The sequence below is a fragment of the Pieris napi genome, chromosome 15 (assembly GCF_905475465.1).
Source record: "Pieris napi chromosome 15, ilPieNapi1.2, whole genome shotgun sequence".
Taxonomy (NCBI): domain Eukaryota; kingdom Metazoa; phylum Arthropoda; class Insecta; order Lepidoptera; family Pieridae; genus Pieris; species Pieris napi.
Window position 1 is genome coordinate 5,511,605 of NC_062248.1, and position 26,032 is coordinate 5,537,636.

At 35.0% G+C, this 26,032-nt stretch overlaps 1 protein-coding gene across 2 annotated transcripts in view; it reads left to right on the plus strand.

The window, feature by feature from the left end:
• The window catches only part of LOC125056885 (E3 ubiquitin-protein ligase MIB1), a 121,496-nt gene that overhangs the window by 38,793 nt on the left and 56,671 nt on the right, over positions 1–26,032 (plus strand). For both annotated transcript variants that reach the window (XM_047660213.1, XM_047660211.1), the window contains one exon: positions 2,511–2,662. In XM_047660213.1, the coding sequence (XP_047516169.1) occupies positions 2,511–2,662 (152 nt within the window). The remainder of the gene's footprint in view (positions 1–2,510; positions 2,663–26,032) is intronic.

The following is a 26,032-nucleotide window of genomic DNA, read 5'->3' on the forward strand; positions in this document are numbered from 1 at the left end:
CATCTTATTTGCATGTTTTTATGTAATGTTAAGATGACGTAGGCATTTAGAAAGTCCCTCAAACGATATTCGATCATCTTTAAGATGCTGTCACGTCCGAGTCGAACCAAAAGTCAATTTAAAATCCATAATATTTATGTTAATTGTAATTATATTTATGATGAGTACTGTCAATAAAACCTTATATAAAAACAATGATTGAAACTGCGCTTTTGCTCTGTCTGCGAACCCGATCTTTTTTGATTGCAATTTTTGATTGATAGTTATTTTAATATCCCTACACTGTTATCGTAACTCCCAAGCGAAATTAGAGAATTACCACTAAATAAATTCAAAGCTCTCGTTAAACTTAAATTAATCAATAAAGCTTTTATAAGTTTGACGAATATTTAAATGATCCTAATCTAAAAAATTATAAAAAATTTAACCTTAAAATTTTATAATTTTAACCTTAAAATTTTATAATTTTACAGGTACAGAAACTCAACATTGTAAGGGATCGCTATTAAAAATTACAAAGTACCGGATTTTATTTCAATTAACATATTGTAAATTTCATCAATAAATCACGTCTTATAGTTAGCAACAAACAGTTAATGTTTGCAGCCCGGTTATAGTAAAGGCCGCACCAATATTGGTGTAATCAGCGCTAAATCGATTATTGTACTGATAACCTCATTAGTACCTTGAATTATATGAGCATTTAAATAATTACTACGCTTGTTAAGCATATAATTATATTGCAGGGATGACATGAATTACCGGCTGTAATGGTCATCTATACGCCAAGGGGATTAATATTTAATGCTGCTATTCTGTACGGAATTACTCTGACGCTGTGGTTGAGCTTCCACTGAATTACTGCCTAATAGCTGGACTCGGTGTCGAGTTGTCGATACCACATTCTGTCTAGTTAAGCTAAATTGCATAAAGTTTAATTTCAGTTCGTCTGTGTCAAGTAGAGTTATTTATTTGCGATTTCATTCGAACCAATAAGGCTCAACGAGAGCAATTACTACTATTACATGCATATCTATTTAGTAGCTAACTTGGGATCTATACGTTTATATTGTACCGTAATGAAGATACGCTCTTTTATCACTTTATAAAATTTCTGTATATTGGAATTGGAATGAAAACGCTTGTTAGGGATGAACCCGCTCGTTGCCCACTTAATTATTTGAGAGCCTTGATCGTTTATACAACGTTGTATTAAAAAAATAAACTCAGTGAATTTATATACTTAGAATTACACCAAAAGTAGTCTGTGATGTTTTTGATTCTCAGGATTGTGTACCAAAGTTAAACAAGGCTGAATTTACGCTTCCTAGACAACGTTGTTTTAAACGAATTTAAAAATTTCTTTGAAATTTCAAATAAACATTCAGAAGCTTTCATAATTAACTCTTATTTGGGTCGCTCTCAAATTAATTGAGAAATGACAGAGCACAATTCTCTTAATGTACTCTCAGAGCGACACAGCGCCACGTACCGCAGTGATTATGTTAATGTCCACGCTTTTTACCTAATACACAATTATCTGTATACTCTGCCCGTAGAGCGCATCCTAGCTTAGATCTGGCGTCTTACGCTGCCCGTTTTAATACCAGAGACGCTTATAAATTATGCAAGTCTCCATAATCCACACCCTAAACGCCTTCTGCGTCGCGTCTATTATTCATTCGGGCGGTTTGATGTTTTAGAAAATTGCTAGACGAGTTTGGATTGGCACTCTTTGTGGTCTAGTTGGAAGTGATCTTAGCCATCTTCTAACGCAGTAAAAATCATTTAGTAAGTGCGTAACCAACTGCTGTATGGGAGAGGTTGACTGTTTTTTTACTGAGGGGAATGCATTCCCGCACAGGGTGTGGAACTTGCTATAACAGCCCTACCCACTAAACCGTGAAGTGGTTGGAGGACCAATGTTCTGCTACCTCATATTTCACAAATTTGTGTCCCTCTGCCACACCTAGAGCATACATTGCTACGGTCCACACTGGATGAGCAAGATGACCTTGTGTGACCAACTTCCATACATTTGTTGCAGTGCAGGGGGCGTGCTTTTAAAAACACTAAAAACAAACTCTATCCAAATACGCATTTTCCTTCCACAATTATTTACCCAACTGCAACCGAGCATTGAACAAGCGCACTGTTCGTGCTGTATCCTCTTTCAATCCCTTTATACTTTACTAACTCTGCTGCACAGTTTGCCTTATTCGACAGGACAGCAATTATATCGCAAGGATTATTAGGCACCCACTTCCATAAAATATTGTAATATGATCCTCATACCCCGTACAGAAATGAATTAAAAATCATGAAATACATTTAATTCTCATAGAATCAAGTAAAATCCATAGAAATAAGAACTATTGTTATTTGTAACTTTTTAGTGCGTTGTGTAGTTGGTTTCATTTTTAAAAGGAATTTTCTTTATAGTCCACGGTAAAGCCAGAACATTAACCTGTATCAATTCAATCTACTAATACAAATTAAAATAATTTCAGGACTCGGATGGAGATACACCGTTGCTGGATGCGATATCGAAGAAGCGTGATGAGATATTAACCTTGCTGTTAGATCATGGAGCAGATATGACGCTGACAAACAATAACGGCTTCAACGCCCTGCATCATGCAGCTCTTCGTGGGATTCCAAGGTAAGATTCAAAATTCGAATTAGGAAGCGACAAGGCGTGTCATAGTCGAACTAGTCAGGAAGTGAAAATGTAGAGAGAAAGATGCAATCACGCCTTTTACTTGATCTTTCAAATTAATATTGATGATATGTTCTCTTATTATTCCCTCCCACTCTCTCCCCTCTCCCCATGCTACGGCAGAAAGTATGGAACATTACAGTTACAGGATTTATATGATCACCTGTCTACGCCTAATTAATTTTTACACTGTGTGACTTTAAATATTGCGTTTGATAATGGTATATAAAACATCGTTTGAAATATATTTAACATTATTATTTCTACGAATTTCATTACTTGAAGCTAATAAACATGAACACATCTTGCGAAACGCCTTGAGGTGTCTTTTAAGATATTTTTGTTTACCGTATAATGAGTGTGGGTTGATGCTAGCTTAAATTACATCTGAAAATAACTTACAGCCTCTTACAGTTGTATCAAATTTTGACGATGCTATTTGTTAAACTGACTCTACCTTCCGAGTCCTTAGCAGCTTGTTTGGTATCAGGTTGACTGTCTCATGCCATCTCGAATGGATTGACTATCATAAATTCTCAAAAACTCAAAAATTTATGATCACACTACTCAATTCATCGTTTAAATTAAAAAGTCCTCCCAAATGTTACAGATTCAATGGTCCAAAAAAAAACAACTGTAAAATATACAATCATAGCTTAAGATTACTGAAGCGAACTAAATAGCGTTCCACAAGAAAATCTTTCAACAAAATTATATAAATGTATACAATAAGTCCTTTAGCTGAATCCAATACAAAGCTAGGTAAGCGTATTTTATGAATCAGTAAGCAAAAGTAACGCAGAATAATGAATCACTGGGTACAATCGTGCGTAAAACGGTTTATTTGTTGAGGGTCCGAGAGGTCCTGCGCTATAATATTCAAGTCACGAGATACGTCCTAGGGAAATAATACAAAATGAGCTACGTGACCAGTTCATTATAGTGAAACATAGCGGTCACCTTCTGCCTAAATCCCTTGAAAATCAAATAAAAAATTATTGTCTGCCGTAACCTAATATGCGGATATCAATATAAATGAATGGTAGGTGGTTCGATTCCCGGTTCGAGGGTTAGTTTTAATTTAATTTAAATTTGTTCTCGGCATTTGGGAGGGTTGTGCGGTACAGGGCGAGTGCCTAAACCGTACATGGAGGACACGGTCGAAGTTCTAAAACAAGCACGAATTATAAAAAATCTTATACTTGACGCTGGCTAATGCACAAACCGTGCCAGAGCCATAAAAAAAAATGAATGGTTATTTGGAAAGTCCAAGTCAAAGGCATATTTGTTATAGATGTTTAAAAATAAATATAGTCTGCCTTATACCGCCTCGTATGAAGCACACAAAACGAGTACTAAAACGCTGCGTGTATGGCACGCGATTGTGTTCGTCCGTGACGCAATGATTTGGTTTAATAGTCTTATATTTTTCCATACCAATTTCTCTGTTATATAACGACCCTGGGCCACATGTCACGAGGTATAGTGAGCAGATTCCTAGAGGCACTCAACTTATGTTTACGCACAATAGCTTTATTCATCTTAATATATTTAAATTACGTGTTACGTTGTTTGTCCGCTATGGACTCCTAAACTACCGAACCGATATCAATCAAATTTGTACACCGTGTGAAGCTTGTACCAACTTAAAAGATAGGATAACTTACATCTCAATTTATACCCGCAATGTTATTTTATTGCAAAATATTTGTTTATTATTTGATAGTCACAATTCTAACAGATGGCGCTGTGTTGAAAGTACCAACCTTTCCACATAAGCTCCAATTTAATGGCATAACCACCAAAAAAGCATGGTGGTCCCCATGACTAGTGTTCTCCTACCGTTTCTCTTGAATAGTTTTCTACTATGTATATAACAAAAACCTTAGCCACAGCAACGCTTGGCCGGTCTGCTAGTATATATATATACAATTAAGAATCTTATACAACATGACCATAAAAATATACATTTCATTGCAAAATAATATAAAACAAAAAACCGTATAAATATAATAAAACTCGAATATAATTTTGCAACAAAGACGAAATCAAACAGAAATTAGTCACAATGTAAGTTTTTCTACGATTTAACTGTCTCTAAGGTATTTCAAACTTTTAGCTAAATTCTTTTTACCTTGTGAAATATGACCGTTCTTTGAGTTAAATTTAAGATTTACGACATAAAATATGGAAATGAAATGCCTCGTGATGGTAAAAGTAATAACGGTTTGAGAAAATTCTTGGAATGCAGATCGATTTTTCCTTTAGAATATATCGTATTCGAACAAATCTGATACAATCAAATGTCATAAGTTACACACTAAACTTTGCATGAATTGAGGATTTTGTAAGTGATTTATAGGCATAATTAATTTGACAGAAAAATGTGACGTTCAATTAAATCTATAGTGTTCACTGATATACTGTTGCTAAAATTTTAATGTTTTTTATGACTTTACAGTGCAGTTTAAAAACGTAAAGCAAAGTAATAGTTGATTCTAAAAGCAAAGTTAGATACCTATCTGGTTTACGGTACTGCTCTGAAATCCTCTTTCACGCTAACACGAATACTGTTTACTACAGCCGTACAATTTTTATTCTGTTAATATGTAATAAACATATATATAATTAATCATATTTTAACCTTGCTTATAACTAAAATAAAGATAAATATAGCCATTAACTTATATTATTTTAAGCCTTAGAATTGATTGATTAAAAAATTGGTTGAATTTATTTTCTCCACTACCTTCAACATGTAATCGCTTTTCACCTTAGGCCTGGGTATGGAACTATAAAGAATCTATAAATCATATCAATTCCTAATTAGCTTCAGAACCCGGTTGACATATATATGCGATTTTAAAAGAACCATTTCGTCTAAAACTGAGTTAGTATACCTAGCACTAAACCGTACGACGCAACTGGAATAAAAGAAACTTTTATAGTAGCAATTCTCCTTCCGCATAAAAATAGAATAACTTATACGGACTAGAGAACATTTGATTCTAGTAATAAAACTCAGGTAAACGGTTTAGATCACCGAAAGTTTTTTAAGATTGTTGCTTAATGGGAATCGAATAGGAGATTGTCGTAAAACGTCCCCGATTTTATCGCGAAATGAGAAGTCGCTCGCGAGTTTTCCCATTCTACAAAAATGTTCGTTTCCCTCCGAGATGTAAAATCGTTTTATTTTATTACTTCCTCCTATATCGCTATATCGAAATTATACCTGCTACGGAAAGTGTTTGATAAAAATTCGAATTTATTAGGTAATTTACGTACCACTAAAAAATAAATTTAAAATTTTGATTTATTATCTTAAAGATTGGTACATTTAGGTTTAATTATTATGCTACATTTTAGATTAAATACAGTCCTTATTATATGTAGCTCTAGTGTGTATATATATACATTATTAGATAATTATTTATCAAAAAAAGATCATTTTAATTATTTGAATTGTCTGCGTATGGCAAGATGTATCTTCTGCGTTTTCGTGTATACGTTATAAACACAATACAGTGTAATTGCATACCAAAATGAATTAAAATTATTGTAATTGCAATTAATTATTACTTAAAAATAATCCATTGAATAAAACCAATCACAAAGAAAAACCTTTAACGTTGAATCCTTTATTATTTCGAAGCATAAAATAGTGTTTCACAGATTGTAGTGATTAATATGTTTTACAATCCGACAATCATTGGAAGCCTGAACAGCTGCGACGAGCGCGGTTGGTTTCGATAAGACGAATATTCGCGCTCAGCATTAATCGTGAGCTTAAATATTTTAACGCGTCGTAACATTGATTTATTCTGAGCGTAATCTCCGCTCGTAGCTTGTTTGTTCTACGGCTCGAGACGTATAGGCAAGAACAGACGCCCTTATCTATGCAGGCACTTAAGTGGTCATATAATTCATACAATCATTCTGTTTATTGTTTGCCATAAATCCCGATATTTTTCTATAACCTATTAGGTTGATTGTTTTCTTCGTTTCCTATCTGCAGCGACCACACATAAACAAACTGTCGATCCCCGTTCAGCTCAGTATAGAATGAGCACAGCATTCAGGGGAGATTTATATGGTCATTGTGCGGCGTTAATTGCAGCGAATGGAGCAAAGTCCGATGGTATCGGACGGGCCGAACGAGAATTGTAATCTCCGCATTGCCTTGCTGGGCGTGATCGAGCCTTTATATGTAATCTGTTTGTACTACGTAATTTACTAGATCAAATATTTACACGATATAATTGAAAGGAATTGTATTCGAACTCGATTTACCGAATACACGAAGTTGATGATAGTTCCAGTTGTGATGTACGTTAATGTGCATATATTGTCGTATTGTTCGGTCTGTCAGTGTCCGCAATTAGCGGCAGCACACATGCGGATAATCCGCGCTTTCGCGGCGCCCGCCCAACACCGTGCCGCATGCCGCCCGCCCTAACGCTATTGCCACCAGCGCAGAGCTTCGCACACGACTGCACTACGAATTCAGCGAATAAATTCATTTGTACGCAAATTGTATCGGCGCTTGCAATTAAAACTTTGTTGGCGCTCGAGCTAAGATAAATAACACTAATACATTTTGCTTATTGCGGAGAAGTTGTAGGATACAGAGGATATATTAATGTTGTTCCTAATTTGTTTGGGCGGCGCCGGATTAACCGAACTGCCCTTAACTTCACAGGGACAATGCTTTCCTGACCCTGTATTAAAATATTTGACCTCATTTAAGATTTATAGTTATTACGAAATAATATGAATACATTTATTATGCGAAATTATTCTTACGCGCGACTCCAAATATTTTATAGAAAAGCGAGCCTATTCTAAAGTTCTTATAAAAGCCATTTGAGTGGCAATTAGAGGACTGAACTTTAGAAAATATAAAAGCCTCGTAGACCTCTATAAACTCCTGATTATGATCTTACATTCCACTTTGGCTTCGTACAAAGCTAGTTTAAAATAAATCTTCTTTTTCGCCTCCCTCACAGAGGCAAAGTAAAAAACGAGCTTCGAAATAAATTGGCGCAGTGGTTCAGAGAGTACGATAAGGAAGTCCACTATTAACGGGATCTAATTCAGTGAGGCGTTCTAACTAACGTCTACTTTGAAATTGATTCTAGAAGTTAGAACACTAAGTAGAATTCGATTAATTATGTGGACTGCTGTGTGGAAATAACTTTTTACTCCGATTTTTTTCGAATAAATTCCACAATACAAATGTGTTATTTTATATATAAGCTTCCAAAAAAAGTGCTATTAATGATTGCGTCAAATTAATGTATGCAATATACTTTTTACTAGCTTGTGATTAATTGAATGCAAGTATTCTCTGGGTCAAAAAATTCAGATTTTCATACTATAATGTGTTTGCATACCAAGGAACTAAAAAAATCGGTTCATTTAGTCATATTGATACATTATATCATCTTTAAGTTATGACAAAGGAATATAATAATTACAGTAGGTACGATAAAACAAGCGTATTCATTGCTGCTCTATGTAAAATAACGATGCAGAATCTAGGCAACATGTTGTCTAGATTATAATGATGAGTTTCTAAAAAGCAATTTAAACGAGAGTAATTTTACGGAGTGCCGTGGCCTCCAGAACTCAACGGTCTTAAACCGGATTAAATGGAGCCGTAAGTTATCATCAACACCCATAAAATACAGACAGAGTTGAGTGAGACTACAATTTACGTACGGCACGAAGTTCCCCGTTCAGATTGAAAATTTTGACTAGAGCAATATTTTTTCAGAAAAGGTTTATTTTCGTTCGTTATTGATATCTTTCACATATGTAAGTGAAATCGCAAGAAAATAAATGTACAACAATATTAATTTCGTAAAATTCCAAGAAACAGTTTTCTTACATTTATTTTCCCTCAGATTTCTGAGCAGTTCGTTAGTGTGAATTGAGTTGAACACGTTGAAATGCGGGCAAAATGGTTACATGTACTTGGTATATAAGAGTAACTTACGCGAAGGTTGTAGAGCGAGTTAGAAGACGTATACGGGTTGGTCCGGGTATTCCGTTCCTTTGTGTACTTTGCCATTGTTCCATTTGTTAATGTTGTTAGTGCACTTTTTCAGCGACTACGCTAATTTAAATAGCTCTTCTTCCTTTTGCAAGGAGCCCGTCTTCCGTTTTCCGCGGGTACCGTTCCCTTTTCGTTTGAGACGGGCATCGGGAGACTGCATTTAAATGAGACACTTAATCACTCGGGTTGGCCTCGTGTTCTTTATAGCGGTTGTTGTCTTCGTTCATTACGCGAATAAAATATAGATTTAAATAAATTCGTAAATTTATTAAGCAACGTTGAGCATAAGCTATGGCCTTTGTATCCTTTTAATTAACTTCAAGTTTATCGCTAAAGTGTTCGTCTTTAATCAATTAAACCAGGCTGTACATTGTTCTCGGTATCTCGTTAGGCCCACTGTAGATTCATTGTAATACTTCAAAAATAAAATGATTTCATGTAAATTTATTATATTCAAATTTGATAAATTGAAACAATTAGTGTACAATATGATACAAAGATCTTTTGTTATAATTCAGCAAATATCTATTCCGATCCAAGGTATAATATTGAAAGGGGTAGACCCTTTGATCTATTATAGAAGCAATGCAGACAAATAGAATAAGAAGAATTGTAAACGGATTCCAACTGGGAAAATATGGACCAAAGGGAATATGTCGCCGGCGGTCGCGTAGACCGCTAACACCCACTCGAATTGTGTAAATATGAGTAGGGTAATAAACTCCAAGAGTACCGTGCTTGGATTTGCCTGTTAGTTCCGTACGTGCACCCCCCCACTTCCCTCATTCCCTATGCTCTACCTACATACCTAACTTTTCATCTCAGACAGCGCGAGTCCCTCTGAGACGATACTTATTTCTTTGGTGCTTTAAAGAATTTTCAAGTGCAGTTTCCTTTGAGATTGGGCCGAGGGATTTAGTAAATTAATTTTAAGAATTTTGTTAGTCTATACCTAAAGTACACCCTTGTCTGGACAAAAGGATTACGTGTACACGAACTCAGTCTTACGAAAGTATATTGCTTATTGTTTTGGTATTATGTCTCGGAAAGCTGTTTTTCCTATTTATTGTAAAGTAAACTAAAGCAGTATTTAATGTTTTATTATTTTCTCATATAAATAATAATTCCTAAATGAATGTATCAATATTAATTCAAACATTTATTCAATTTCATTGTATATGAAATCACCAAACAATTATTAAAGAGCTTCCTGAAAGATTTTGTTCTTGTCTTTTAAAGTGACTTCGACTGAGACCACACATGGTTATTGTTTCATTGAGAAACGGAACAAGAAAATACATTTCCTTGTACTTCCTTATATTGTGACTAGATCGTAGGTTCACATTATGGTCATCCATTTAATTAAAAGGCTAGCTAAGAATGGAAATAACAATTGTTGGCCCAGTGGCTTTAACGTGCCTCATCTCTAAGGTCCTAGGTTCGTACCCCGGCTGGAATACACTTTCTGTCTATGCATTTAACACTCGCTTGTACGGTGAAGGGAAGGGAACATCGAGAGGAAACTGGCATGCTTCAGAACCAAAAAGTCGACGTGTGTCAGGCACCTAATTGCTCATTATAAAAACGTTTTTAATTGGTAAATTGAATTTTATGTTCAGTGATCCGCTTTCTGACATTTATTCAACAAATAACCACCTTTTGACTTATGTGTTGTGTTGCCGCAGTTATGCATATCTAAAACAAAACAACCAAAAGCGGAGTATACTTAATTTTATGATTGAATCACTGGTCATATTATGAAATGGCTAAAATTCTATTTTCTTTTAATTCTCGCAAAACTAACAATAAATGAATACAAAACATTATTTTACCTTTATCGTTAAGAGACTTGCATTTAATTATACTTTGTCAATAAAATGCTTTTACATATTAAAACAAGCTGGAAATGCGGTTGCCATTATTAACAAAGCTATACACTAGTGCAAATACAATAGCAATAAATTATGTTAACCAGATCATATAATAATATTTAATGGGTTTTATTTGTATTGTAAAATAATACTGATGTATTTATGTTAATTAATATTGATTTTGCAGTCAAAAGAGTTATTAATTACATTACCGTTCCATGTTAAACTTATTTTACTTTTAACATGTACACTTTAAATTTGCTTTCGTATCAACAGTAATTACAATAATTATATTAATCGCTTTAGCATCACAAATAATATCACGAAACAGGTAATAATAAAAATAGTTTCTTTCAGAATATTTTTACAAAATACTATGGTAATGAAATAATTAACAATTTTAATCGGTCTAATAGTTTAATTATTTGTTGTAAATGTTTTTCAACCCTTCATTATAGGTAAATAAATGGAATCGTTTGTATGTCTGGAAAAACCTTTAAAGAGCCATGACTGTCTGATATATCCAAAGTACTTGTCGTACAATAAAATGTTTATCTATTTATTTATTTGCTCAACAGTATTCCTACAGCTACTCACTAAACAATATTCAAAAATTACATTGTACACAAAAGCCAAAAACGGAATACACATTCAAACGCAAAGCACAGTTTCACTTATACAAAAAATATAACAAAGTATATATGTATTTATAATATATTCTAAATTCTAAGTGCCAAGATTCATTGATCATTATAATATATATTTAATATATCATATGTTAATAACAAGTATCAGGTTTCATGTATATAAAATAAATCTTTATACTTTGATGCGTGTCAGTCTGTTAATATACAACTAACATACAAAGAATGAAACTTAAACCAACTTGAATCCGTTACTGCAATAAACCAACACGTTTATCAGTTGAATAGTATATTCTCGAAAAATACATCAATTAAAACTCATCAGATAATATTGTCAATTTCAGAAAGGTTTACCTCGTTTGATAGCGGATTCATGATCCGTGATAAGGAGCATTTTGACGAGAAAATTATATTTTAAATTTATTTAATTACCGCTTAAGCATTAAACGTATACATTTTCAGATTTCAGCATGCTGACTTCAAACATTCGATATATCCGATGTGATATATCGGATATCAAATGATAACGATAACAAAAGTCGATATACATTTTTCTTTATATTATACAAATACATACTCGAAAATTATAATAATAGAGGTCCTCGCAGAGCCACAACGTCACAGTTTGCGTATTAATTTCTGTTCTAAGCTAAGTGGATCAGAATGTCGGCGCGGTTCCCCAAAATGTAGGCTATGATGCATGGCCAGCTTGGCGGGGCTCTTAATGAAATATTCGCGCCGCGAGTGAAACGGACACCGTCATCCATCACAGGTGAATGCTCTTGCGCCGGACACTTGCTACGTGATTTAATATAGGCGCAAAGTATAAAGAAAAGTCGGTACACATATATAAAAATACAGTTCCTTTTTTAGATACCACAAGCCTAAGCTATCAAAGGCAGCTTTCAACCTTCATCCGTCAAGCGGTTATCAGACTTTGATTGTATATGTAGATTTAGTTTTGTCTGCCTGGTGTACTATTTGAGCATTATCAATCGCATTTGGAGAATTTTAGGGGTTTATAGATGATTAATGTTGTTTCAAGAAGATGTCACTCACGAAGAAAACTTTGCCCCAAAGTGTTATTGTTGCTTAAAATCCACGACGTTAATAAATAACGTCTTGTCTACGAATATGTTGCTGCACGATCGCTATATGTAATACATACATAGTCTCGAGAAGCGTCTCAAAGCTCTGAGATGCGGAAACTTTACACGAAGCGCAGTCTGAGTTTACCCTAGAAGTAGTGTAGGGTTGTATTTGCACATCCCCTATGCAAGGCACGAGTTTCGATACTTTTCGCGAGGAACGTCGCTCAACAATGTTACACGCGATATTGCCAATCACTCATGGCTCGCGTCTGCAAGACGTAGACTTAGGAGCGCCTCTTTCTTTTGCGCCATTTGTCTTGATTGGCGCGAAGATTACTTTACTAACAATTCTCGTCAACAGTTTCTGAACTTTTCTATCCTTTTAACTCAACCGGCATTATTTAAACAAGGTTTTTGAAGTATGTTTAGAATCTCTTTGTAAGTGATATAATAAAAACCATTTGCTAGTTTTATTGATGTCACGCTGATATGTTTAGGCTGCCTGGTATTTTTTTATGTTTTCTAGATAGTTCCCCGATTCGTCGGAGGATTAAATAACTTACGTAAATGGTATTGGTAACCCGGATGATTAAACACTACTACTTATTTCTTTTAACAACTTTTTGTATGACCTTAACAGCAATTTCCAAAAAGATGCCTCTAAACCTAATGTTGAACAATATTTTCTTTAAATTCGTCTCTGTTACTTTTATTCCCATAGCTTGTTCAGTGTTATACCTGTCGTAGCCATACATTGGACTGTCGGTCAGAACATGTAACACCGCCTCTTCAGCTGTATGGCTACAAAGACAGGCAGCACTTTGTCTAACCCTGAACCTGTAAAGATACGACAAGAATCCACCGTGAACTGTCAACATCTGGGTAATCAATCCCGTTGGTTTTATTTGTTTAATGCCTGGTATATTAAGACGCACCCTATTTAGGTATAGCATGACATATTACAGCCATATATATTACTACTAGCAAACTCGGCGAACTCCGTTTCGCCACCAGATGGCTTCGTTTTATGTAACATTTCGTTTGGTGATCCCGCTTTTCTGTTGAAATTTTTCCTGAATTTCTTCCTTTTCTTTGCTATAAACCTCACGGAGACCTTTCCAACGAATGCAAAACCGTGGAAATCGGTTCGTACGTTCTGGAGTTATAGCGTCAGGAAGGAAAACCCGACTTATTTTTATAAAGTTAACATATCGATTAATATGAAAAAATAAGACACAAGAGCCACAAATTGAAATTTGAAATCTTATTTTTTTTTCCTATAGAATTGTCAAATTTATTCCCTGCTTCATAATTAAAAAGTTTTTGTTTGCAGTTAAATTCTCGCTCTAGTTGACAACTTTGCGAGCGCAATGTTTCACATTATACTTGACATATACGAATGGACACTTTCAAGGAGGGAAGTTAAAAGGCACTTTTAAGTATCATAATAGAATATCTTAATGCAATCTGCAGAATAAGAAGCCTTTGTTTAAGTAACGTAGTTAAGTATAACTTTCTGTAGCGATCTTCATCGTACTTTTTAAACTTACTTTAATGATGAAAAAGTCATTCAACCGATAGGGAGAGCTGTATTCTAAAGAAACATTCCATTTATTTTATTGAATTTTTAAGTATTGTGCACGGAAATACCTTTAAAATTATTAGAAGGTATGCTCATGGAAGAAGGTTAGATTTAATGTTACTACTACATATACCGCGAACCTATATCTTATTTATTATTATGTAGATATATAGACTAGCAGTTTAATGAGCTGATGCGTGCGTATTTGCGGATTTGGAGAAATTACCCAACCTGTTTTAAAAAAAGTTAAAATAGATATTTATGTAACGATAATATGGTATGAAGCATTATAAGCATACCAGTTTTAAAAAAATATTTGAATATGAAAGGCGAAGATTTTATAGCTACTTAATCACTTTATCGAGTATTCTGATTTTCAGTGATTACCTTTCGACAATTATTGTTTCTCTGAAAAATATTCACGATTTATAAATTGAAAGCTTCCATAGTCGTAGTAAAATGTATACAAAAAGTATTGACAGTAGTTAGTTACTCGCAGCATAATTAAAACTTAAACAATCGTCTCATAATAAAAACATGATACAATCTTTTTAACCTTTTCAAACAAGCTCCGTCGGGATCGTTCTTAGAATCTTTCAATACTTATTATTCACTGCCCTTAGTCCTTACCTCAAGCCGGGAGCTTTTGTGTAACCCACGTAATAAGCGTCAAGCCACAGAGTATTACAATAGCTCTTGGCATGCAGAATGGAGCATGACTGCCATTATTTGACTATCAGTCAAGATGACAGTTGTATTTTTCGCGTAGCGTCCGCCGGTTGGGCGCCAGCTCATCGTTTATCATCGAATACGTCCGAACTTCTAATGAATTGTAGTAGAAAATCTTATCGATATCAGTTCCTTGTTAAAAAACATAACGATATAATGAAAATTCACCGTCTGCAGTCTAGATAAGCAAATGCATTCAATCACTAATATTGTTAATACGAAAATATGTTCGAGTACCTACTAGATTTTTTTAAAACTTAATGAATATTTGTAGGTAATAAATTCATTTAAAACTTTTCTGTTTTAGTTACTTTTTTTACGTTGTTGTTCTTTTTTAACGTTCCTAAAATAGATCTTTCGAATATCCGTCTCAATTTTATCTTTAGGAACTTAAACCAATATTCCTTGCGCGTTAAGTACAAAACCAAGTACGTCAATTAAGATCTATTAATTTTATATACTGGCTAAGCCAGTAACGGTAAGCACTTGCAGCAATAGCCATCGTCAGCAGCACGTGCGACAGTGCCGTAGCCTCGCTCCACGTTTATTATCGAGTGATTGCCTGCCTGCGTGATTCGACTTGCCAACTATCTTTTGAAGCGATACGAACGTTCCGTCCGGGGATTAGCTTCTTTTATTTCCTTTTTATAGTCAGTCGCATGATTACAAGAAAGGTAGACTCAGTACGCGAGGTAATTCCACGCGAAATTTACGTTGTATCGACATAACGACTGAGAACAGTTCTATCTTCATTACTTGACAATTTTGACAATAGGCTCTCTGATGGCTGTTAGGAGTGATTCAGGGCGAGTCTAATAATGAGTCTCATAGTCACATATACGTAGCGAAAGCGGTACATAGTATTTATGTAGTATAAAAGGATATTTGACTATTTGAATTATCAGCCACGCGGCTTAATCGTTCAGGGCGATATTGCCGTTACATCATGTTGTCAGCGAAGAGAAAAATTGCCACAATCCGCCCTCACCCGCCCTCCCGATGTTGACAGCGCGTTTATATTACAACAGGATTTAATGTATTTTTACAAAATCGCTTGTATCGGTTATAAAAGCAATTGCCCGTCTATTCTAACGTATCGATCAATTATTGTTGAACGAACTCAAAACACTTGATGAAGTGTATTTGTCTTTTGAAACTACTTGATGCGAACGATTTCGTCTTTGTGCCGTTGTTATGGAACTTTTACTGTTTTGAAACTTCATCAAAAACTCCACATAAATCGTCAAAGCGTTGTATAAACTTCTGCTATTATAAATTCAGTATATTTTTGATGTTATTTATGCGTATGTTGAGTTGTGCTTAATAAAGATGAAAAGTGTTGAAAGCACGTTCAAAGTCACGCCTAAATTTATTCATTTCTGAAACTCTGACTTTCAAGAAAATAGTCCCCTTCGCTTGCTTTTTATAGAAATAGTTTCGTAAATTAGTTTACTTTGAATGAAATTCTTGTGACTTGAGAAATTGCTGATCATAAAATTCACTGAATACGTGCCTAATATACATTCTGAATAAGTCAGATGCTTTCGATATATTTCATAGAAAATAATCACGTTCCAATTACAGTTGTTACATATCACCCAAAACGTGCATAGATATAATTAATATACTTAAAGCATTGTGTTACCCTCGGATTTAATATAAGTATACGAGTATATGTACGAGTCGATCTCATCGTTATTCGCTAAGCAGAGCTTATAATACTAAAATTTGAATATGAACAGGTATATTAAGTTGTATGATAGCTCGGGGCGCTTGCAATAGCATAGATACAACAGATCTGAAATGCTAATGTTCTAGAGGCGTCATGCGACAAGATAATTGGAAGGATATTTCTCTTTTAAGCTTTGTTCTCAAATTTTGTATTATTATATCTTAATAATATAGTACATGTCTTATATGAGAGAAATGTCATTACTACTACTCTACTGAAAATGTAATTTCATGTTTATAAAAATTATAAATAACGAATTATCGTACTGATACGTGAGTGAGGGGCTTCATTACATGGTACATGTGTACATGGCTCACACAGTGAATATTTATAGTATAGTCAGGGTAAATAAGTATAAGGATGTATCGTTATCTTTATCTTTTCGATGTCTGCATTCATATTAATGTCTAAAACGTAGCGTAACGTAAAGTAGCCAGTATAGTCTAGTCGACAAGTTGAAAATGGAACAAAATAGAGATACTACTCTTAAAATTATGTGCGATAGCTCATTGGATCCGGAATGACGTCTAGATCTTCGATTTTTTTGTAAATTTTTTATTAGAAATTTCCTCCTCTTTCAGAATCTTTATTTGAAATTTCTTAAATATTAATAGTTTATTAAATATTGGCAAAAAACTAAATGCCATTATTTTTTCATCTTTAATGGTCTATAACTTTTGCAATTTTTTATGTGCTAATACACGCTTTTAGCACATTTTTCTAGACGTCATTCCGGATCCAATGAGCTATCGCACATAATTTTAAGAGTAGTATCTCTATTTTGTTCCATTTTCAACTTGTCGACTAGACTAGTAAGTATGCCGATCTGTTACAATTTGATGAGTTTTTTGAATTTTTTTCAATCACCAAAATGATCATATTGTTATTTAAATTATTTTTTTAATGTTACACAACACGATATTAATTTTCCATTGTTTTCATTTAGTGCAGAGACCAAAATTTACTAAGACATTGAACTGCGATTAATATCTCGCATTCGGCTCCATTCAGGTACAGACACACCTGTTCGATTTATAGTCTCCGTAAATTCATTGTTATTCACAGGCAATAAGCATGAGCCATGATATATGAGTCTTTATTATCCCAAAAGCCTCGTTAAATTACAGTTTATTTATAAATAATATTAAAGCGCTTGACGACTTGAACTATGGCTTTTCATAACCTATCCGTAAAGCCGATAGGTCTCGTGAGTTTATAAGATTTCCTTCTACATTTTTAAAAAATATTAATACCTCTAGATTTCGTAATTGTCGATTTAATTATGAAGATAATTCTTATATTACGAGTGGACTCCAGAACGCAATCCCCTCCGTCCGGACCTTATAGTAACGAGCGCTAGTAGCAGAGGGAATAAACCTTAATTACTCCTTATTCCCCTTAAGTGGTTCCGTTTTTAACACCATTAAAATACTCATTTCGTATTCATACACAACAACAGATATTAATTGGGTAGCGTATAATCATAAACTGTAGCTTCAATCTTATTATTTACGAACTCGAAACAACTGTTTAATTGTTAGACTTTTAAATTGCCAAGATGGTCGTTAAAAAGCTTTTTGGTTTAAGAAAATAATTTTCAATAAAAAGAATATCCGGGAACTTCTAAAATATAATACCTAAATATGGAATCCACTTTTCATTTCACACGTCGACGATTGGCTCCGATTCAAATCGGTATATAGGATTTAAGTGTTGGGAACTTGATAGTGTGAGGGTAATTGTAGAAGTAGATTGCATTGGTCGAGTGTTCGGCATGGTCCGCGTGGCACAAGATTGCAGAGGCGCTGTTTGCTCTTTGGCGTAGCCCGCAACGGTCTTACGGTTCAGCGAGCCGTGCGGCCTCTCGGGTCACGTCTCCGGCCAAATTGAAATATCCCCACCCTGACTTCTGCTTCCATCGCCGTACATATTATACTAGATAGAGCCTGTTTTAAGCAGGCGTCAATTTCCTATATAGTTGGTGTAACGTCTTGGTGTTTACACAGCGTATATAAAAAATTTTAAAAGCCTGTTTAATGAATCAGTGTTGGAATATGCTTTATCGTTTGTATTAATATTGAAATCCGTTTATTTTTGTATACAACTATAAAATTATTTTTTCTCTTTAAATTTATTGTAAGGCGACAGAAGTAAAAGACACTAGACAAAATATTTAATTCTTTTTTCCTCAATCTTCGTTTTATAGTTGTATAAATTTACCGTTGGACTAGATTGTGATATAATTATCGTGAGTACCATTGTGTAGCCTTGTACGGGTTATCGAAGCGTTTGTGCCATATTTCGCGAGTATTATATATTGTTATGGTCCGCGTACGATTCAATTTCCGTGCGCAGACAGTGTTGAAATTTACGCGTTCGAATTTACGTGCCAGTGAAATAATTTGCAAACGAGTCTCTACATCTCATATTTCATTATTAGAACGCTAACTAAAAATGTTAAAACACACAAAATATTATTATTTAAAAGATGATGTAAATAATTGGCCCAGATCCCAAAACTAATCTATGCTATATTACAATATTAAATCCCATTTGAAAAAATATATCCGTATTATCATTTGAATTGTTTAGTGTTGAATAATTGTCCTATTTACGATACATTTTAATAGCTGGTGACGTACGAACAAACGATTATAAAAAGATATATTTGAATCGTATCAACATATATAAAACACGAGGTCACAAAAATAAACGAACACTCTCAATTATAAATCAAACAAAATTAGGATTGTAAATTTAGAATTCGTTTGAAGCGTACCGCAGACAAGCGGCTATAAAAAGAATGGATCTAACGCGTGCACACAATGTTTAAATCGATAACCTTTGTAGAGGTTGCCTTACGAAGCCCCTTTGCAGGTAATCCTGCCCACTTGGAGTTATTGCCGCCGAGGGAAGGAAAGATTACCTCGGTGGGAGATAAGGAGGTCGACGGGGCTTGGAGTGCGATTGTCCCCGAGTCAGGCGTCGAATTGTGTCAAGTGAAGCGGCAAATTGAACGGCCGAGCCTTCTGCGCACTCCGTCACTAATCGTCACATAAACTGCCGCGACCCAACGCTTAATTATGCAAAATTTTTCTCAGGTCCTAACTAACTCGAATAAAGCGCACGTCAAACCGTTTTAAAAGCGACTTATTTCAATCGAAATGATAAATCAGCAAAATATTTTGAGTGACGTTAACGATAGGGTGTAGTAATCGTAGCCTCGTAGCAAGTAGCTACGTAGCCCGCTATTGCAATAGTTACGGCAGAGAGCAAGAGACGGAGTCACGCGGCGCTCCATTCGTTACGTGACGTGCCACTTACATCTGGGACCTGCTGTTACTAATAAAATTTTAAGAATACAGTTTCACTGGTTTTCACTAAAGGAAATAAAACTTGTTTCGATTTATTCTTTATTTCGTAAAATATTAGAAGTTACAAGTTACAGTAACGGTTGCAGACGTTTTAATTGCAGACTTTTTGATAGCCTATGTAAATCAAGTGGCGTACCTACTCATAAAACACATTAAAGTAACCTATTTAATAACATGTATATTGTATAAGGTGAAACGCGTCAAATAAGATTTCTGTTTACAAATTAGTAGAAGCACTCGTGCCGTGATGAATAAAATTAGTAATTTCAACAAAATACTCCACGTGGAATTCTGTGATAAGATAAAGTTTCCCTTACAAATTACACTCTGAATTTCGTTGATAGAGAGAAACTTTGTTCAAATGAAATCACTGCCACGGTCTCCACAACATTTCTCTGTTTTACTTTCCGCCGAGTCACCCAATCGTGATTCGTGTCTTTTGGGACGTGAACTAGGAAAAGAAAAAACAAATTGAGTTTCGCTTACCTAATGCCCATTACGTTTGGGTTTAAATTTTCATGACTTAGTCTCATCCTTTATTGAATAAAAGCGAGCATAAACTTGAATGTGCCATCTGCTTCGTTGTAAAAAAAGAGCTTTACCTTTCGGTGTAAATGGATTAAAGGATATTTAAATCGCCGAACCACAACACTCGTGTAATAGAAAAGTGGCGGTTAGCTGAGAATATTGCGAATTCACAGAACTCATATTCGAAATAACGCGGTTTCCATTATGATATTGCCATCTACGCGAACTTTTAGTTGTATACTTTTATAATTTGGGGTTTAGGGGATGAAACTTGCTCGTGCATGTATTCCATTGTTATCGGGAAATAATGAAGACTATGATTAATGAGATGACGGATCTACCGGACATTGACAATGAGCTGTGTATCAAAATTTTATTGCGTTGTCAATGTTACAATGCAACGTCCGGCGCACGGTCGGTTAAGTTGTCAATCACGTAATTGATGTAGCTCTTTGACGCTGCTGGGCGCTGACACAAGCTCTGCGTTGCTCTCGACAAGGCGCGTGCCGATCGCCGCCTCTTGGCGATGATACCGCCCAGTATCGACGCCGCACTTGTTCACAACTCATTCATTTCTTTAGTCTGTACATTACATTATTATTATTATTACATTTTTGAAGTTAACCTTCTTTTGGCGCGTTAGGGAAAAATATGAGAGTAAATTTTTACGATGCTCGCGCACGCCGTCGCAAAAATCGACACCCTGAAGCTAGCATAGTCAACATTTTATAATAAAAAATTGCCATTTGTTTAACGATGTAATTTTTTTTTTGTGATACTTAAATAAACTTAATTTAACTAGATAATGCGTTATAATAAAGTTTTCAATGTATTAAATTCCTTATTTCTATTGTTAGTGTCGTTTTTTCTACAAACGTAGAATAAGGCGAAAGATAAAATGTTTAAAAAGATTTTTATCTTGTTACGCCAAAGAAGTATAACTTCTAACGCGTGTAGATAAGTAAACACACTGTTTTTTATACAGAACAGGACAGACAAGCCACAATCCCACTTGATGTTAAGTGAGATGTGGTCTATTGGAGGGCACGCCAGTCCAGGAGATGTTGTGATACCTGTTTAACCGTCGCTTAAATGAAACAAAAATTATAACATATTAGTGTTATAATTTTTATAAAATTGATCAGCACAATCAAATCAGCATAATAGAAGTCAACTCATACACAACTCTACTGTCAGCAGTCAATGTTTACGGTCGTATTCATAAACATCTAGAATAGCGTTTAAGAAGTGTTCGATTCGAATCGTCGACGACCAGTTATTTTCCAAGCGGCTTTATGCCTTGGCGTTGCGTAGTGATGTGAGGTATGTCTGTATCTTCTACCGCATTTATCATGTAGACTGTTCAGAGGAGTTTTTCGGACTACCTGCAGCTGAGTTTCATAATCGAACGCCAAGACAGAATACAAACTACCTTCCGTATCACCTCGACGTCAGTCATTCCATATGTCCCCAAGCGTTTTATAAGGCAGTTTTTGCCGCGCACTGACAATATGTGGAACCAGTTTACCACTGAACTATATCCGAATCAATTCGACTTAGGGTCCTTCAAGAAAAGAGCTTACCAATTCTTATAAGGCCGTCAACGCACTTGCGAGCCTTCCGGCAATCTCCTGAGTGTCCAGGAGCGGTAGTATCACTTAACATCAGGGGAGCCTCCAGCCCGTTTGCCTCCTGTTACATATAAAAAATAGTTGTAAAATCTTCTAGTTTATTATTTTCAAAATGAATAATTAAGACCATTCTCTCTCTTCTTCGAGGCTATTATTGTTATTATTATTACATTATTTTCTTTATATACGGCAAGATAACATTTCAATGTTTCATGAAATCTAACCAGAAATATCGTATGTATACGTATAACCGCTTAAACCTATGTGATTCAATAGTCGGAGTTACACTAACCTAATTAAAAATAGTTGGATAAATGAACACATAAACTAGGCAACTGAAGTTAGAGAAATACGAACGTTATATAATAAAAATAATGGCAAACTTTTGTGATTTAAAATATAGGTTTTATTTAAAATAAATAATTTACCTATTTCAAAAAATAATCATCTAGCCTTTTTCGTAACATAAACAATTAAACTTCTCAAGTTTCCTTGAAAATCCAGGGCTCCCGGCCTTGAGAGTTCAGAGTCGGGTCGAAGCGAACGTGTTCAAATGTCACTCTTGCTTCCGGTATCCTTATAATAATGCAAATGAATGAATTCCTTTTCCTACCTTTTCATTATTATGTAATTAATTCCCCGGAGGATAAAAAACAATGTCCGTTTAGTACGGAGTAACTTTTATAACGTTTTTAATTTAAGATAAAATATTTTGTTTTCATAGCTTTAATTTTGGTAATGATTTCTCTTTTTCCTTTCAGGTAAGTCTGCATATTATAGAAGTAACGTAAGTACTTAAGGCATAATATAGACTGTATTCATAAAGGCTTAACGTCAATAAAGTATACGTACAATATACAGTAATAACTCGTTGTTATATCTGAACAAATTGAAATGAGAATTGCTCGCCTCAGTCGCTATTGCAGTGTGCACTACGCGAAAAGGTTCGGTTGAAAGTTAGGAAAGAACGGAGACATTTGATTTTAAGCCTCGCGGACTATAAGTGTTATTTCTTCGAGAGAAGTATTATTCTACAAGAGGAGCGCTGCTTCGTCGTCTCGAATGCTCCATTTAGTTCCAAAGTTTTTCTCGTTTATCACCGTTGGGCTCTCAGAAGCGGAGATTTTTCCTTTAGATTTGTTGTCACGCCAGACCTTTTTAATGTACCTTTCTTATCGTTGCGTGATTAAGACGAAAGCTTATTTCAGATTTAAAACTTTCCACTCTTCCTATAACGTCAGCCATGCGAACAATCGCCTTCCCACTCACTTGGAATTTACACTTACGTAAACTGAAACGAGTTTTATAAGATACTCTAGAAAAGCTATTTATAGAAACAAAGTATTTTTCGCCCTAAAAAAGCTGAAATTTTCTTTACAAAAATTGTTTTTTCGAGTGATTTAATCAGAATAATAAAACATTTACTGTTGACACTCACCGAGTATTTTACTAAGGTGTTTCCTTATAAAGACGTCACAATTTTCCTAGTAATTTCATCAGCGTCTGACCAACAAGATAAGGCTTTGCTTTTGGCGATACGAGTGTTTTGTTAATTAAGCAACGGAGAGACGGCACTGAAAAGAGGGCAAATTAAGCTCTTAGCAAAATCGAATGTGCGACGCAAGCCAACACTCGAAATGCTTTGTTAAAAATACGAGATAGAATGAGCAAGAGGTAGATTTTACTTATACGCACAAAAGCATTTAAGTTTTTAAAATAAATTATATTGTACCGAATTGGAAACATTCTTTATTCATGACCGGAAATATAGGTGCCCGAAATTGTCAAAAACTTCGATTCGTGCCGGCCGAAACGATAATTTATTGAGGCCAATAGATTTCATATTCTATCCAATTAATCAAACTTAAATTGCTTTACCAACAAATAAGGTTAAAAATTATGATCCATCAGTAATTTACGAAGATCAAGATAAAATGTTACGGATATGAGTCGGTTCTCGTAAACAGTTCAGTAAATCACCAGGATTTCCCGCAGTTTGACTTGAACAATATTTGTGGCAATAAAACCTCTAACAAAGCTGTTGTTGTCAACCTTTTTTTTGCTATCACAGATAACACTATCCGAATGTCAAACTATCAAATGTTCACAAAAACTGCTAATTTTGTAGCACCATTTATTTCGTACATTCATACAAGATATATTCTTATATTTTGGTCGTTTTAAATATTCTTCTTTCGGTAACCGAACTTCAGTGTTATTCAAACTCAAGCACAAAGGAATAGGTTAGTTATTTGTTGTATTTGTAAGAAACGTCACACATTTCAGTCACTATGTCACTAGGCTAAAATTAGCTTATTATTTATCTCTATTTTTGACTACAGTAAAGAATATGTTTAATAAAATAATTTAAACATTTTACTTTTAACTAATACATTTATGTAGAATTTCCTATTCAGAATCGTATCTGTACTGGTAGCTACGGTGACAGTTACAAAACTTAGTTGAAATCAATATAGAAAACGTATTTTGGCGTTGTTGTGATGACGTAACATTTATCCCGGCAGCAATAACAATAAGCGTGTTTGCTCGCTTTCGCCTTCTTAGATCCTCAATAACTTGAAAACTATAAACGGCAGCTCTCGCGGATAAGTAATAAAGTAAGTTGGAGAGGAAAAGTAAACTAATATCGGGTGGTTGAGAACGTCGCCGGTGGTCGCTGGTAGCACCGGGCCGTCATACCCGCTACAGATTTATTACTTTAATATGAGCACTCCATCCGCCGCCTATAAACGTCAACGTTACTTTATTCCAGCGTTATGAAAACTGTTTCCCGATTCATTTCATAAATTGTTGCCCGTGCAGGCATAAATCAACAAAAGATGCTATTTGCTTATCTCTGACTTACGAGCCGTGCCTGCTATTGTTGCGAGTATTTCCTTCAACAGATATGAAGACAAAAGTCTACTCGTAAATTATAACGAATGATAATATTTGCAAATTTTAAATTATCCTTCTCGTAATAAATACGATAACGAATCATCCCCTCTCGAAACCTGAAGAGCGAAAACAAAACAATAATCATTAGCACTTCTCCCATCTTTCTCACTTCAAAAGTCGTTTGGCAAACTTTCTTAAATTCGCGAAAAAAGTTTTCGGTACAAATTAAGAGCAAATTTTACTCCGTCTGTTTAGTCATTAGTAATTTCAGAGTTCTAATGAATTTTCTTCTGACGTTGAGAAATGAATTTCGACCCTTACTTCTATCGCTGGGACATGGGACATCCGTAATGCCACACTAGACCTACATCGATCCGCGGTCAGCGCCTATTCCGCCCTTACCGGATGATTTACATGTATCAACTGTGGGGCCCTCAACTTAATGCCCTGTGTTACTAACGCTCTCCCTTTATAATATATGTCTACCAGTATATGTAGTCAACATTGAGATAAATTATATGTAGCTTTAGTTTTAAACTAATTTAATATTAAAGATTAGTCCACAAGGGACAATTAATCGCAACGTTAAAGTTCAATAGTACGTTTCGGACCATAACTTTAAAGTAGAATAGGGTGGGCGTATCCTCTCCGCACCCCTCATTACCCTAACGGTAGCCCATTAGGCTCACGGGCCGAATATCCCGGACCGTAGTTAATCCACGTCCTCATTCTCTGTTATTTCGAAGGTTTGATCTAATCTAAACACGGCTCAGGATTCAACGAAACACCAGTATTTCTCGCCGGTTGTCCCTTTTATGTACTTGACTATCGTCATACCCGGCCCGTCGCCCGCCTTACTATAAAAGGAAATAACACTTCCGAAACTTCCGCACTGATTTCGTGTTAATGCCTTTGTATGAAATTAATTTCGTTGTCGGTCCAAGCACAAGTAATTGCTGCCTCGTAAATGAACGCTGAGTTTTCAATTAATGTGAAAATTTTCAATTTAAAATTATTTTCTTATCGTGTATGTGAGGGTAAAGAGGGAATACATAGGTATTATAGGAGAAGAGGCAATTTGGGAGCTATTATACGGTGGCCGTTAGAGGCCTACTTCCGGCGGCTGCACTAAGCTGCCATGTTCCAATCCACTCGCTCAATTTCGGCCTTTCTAT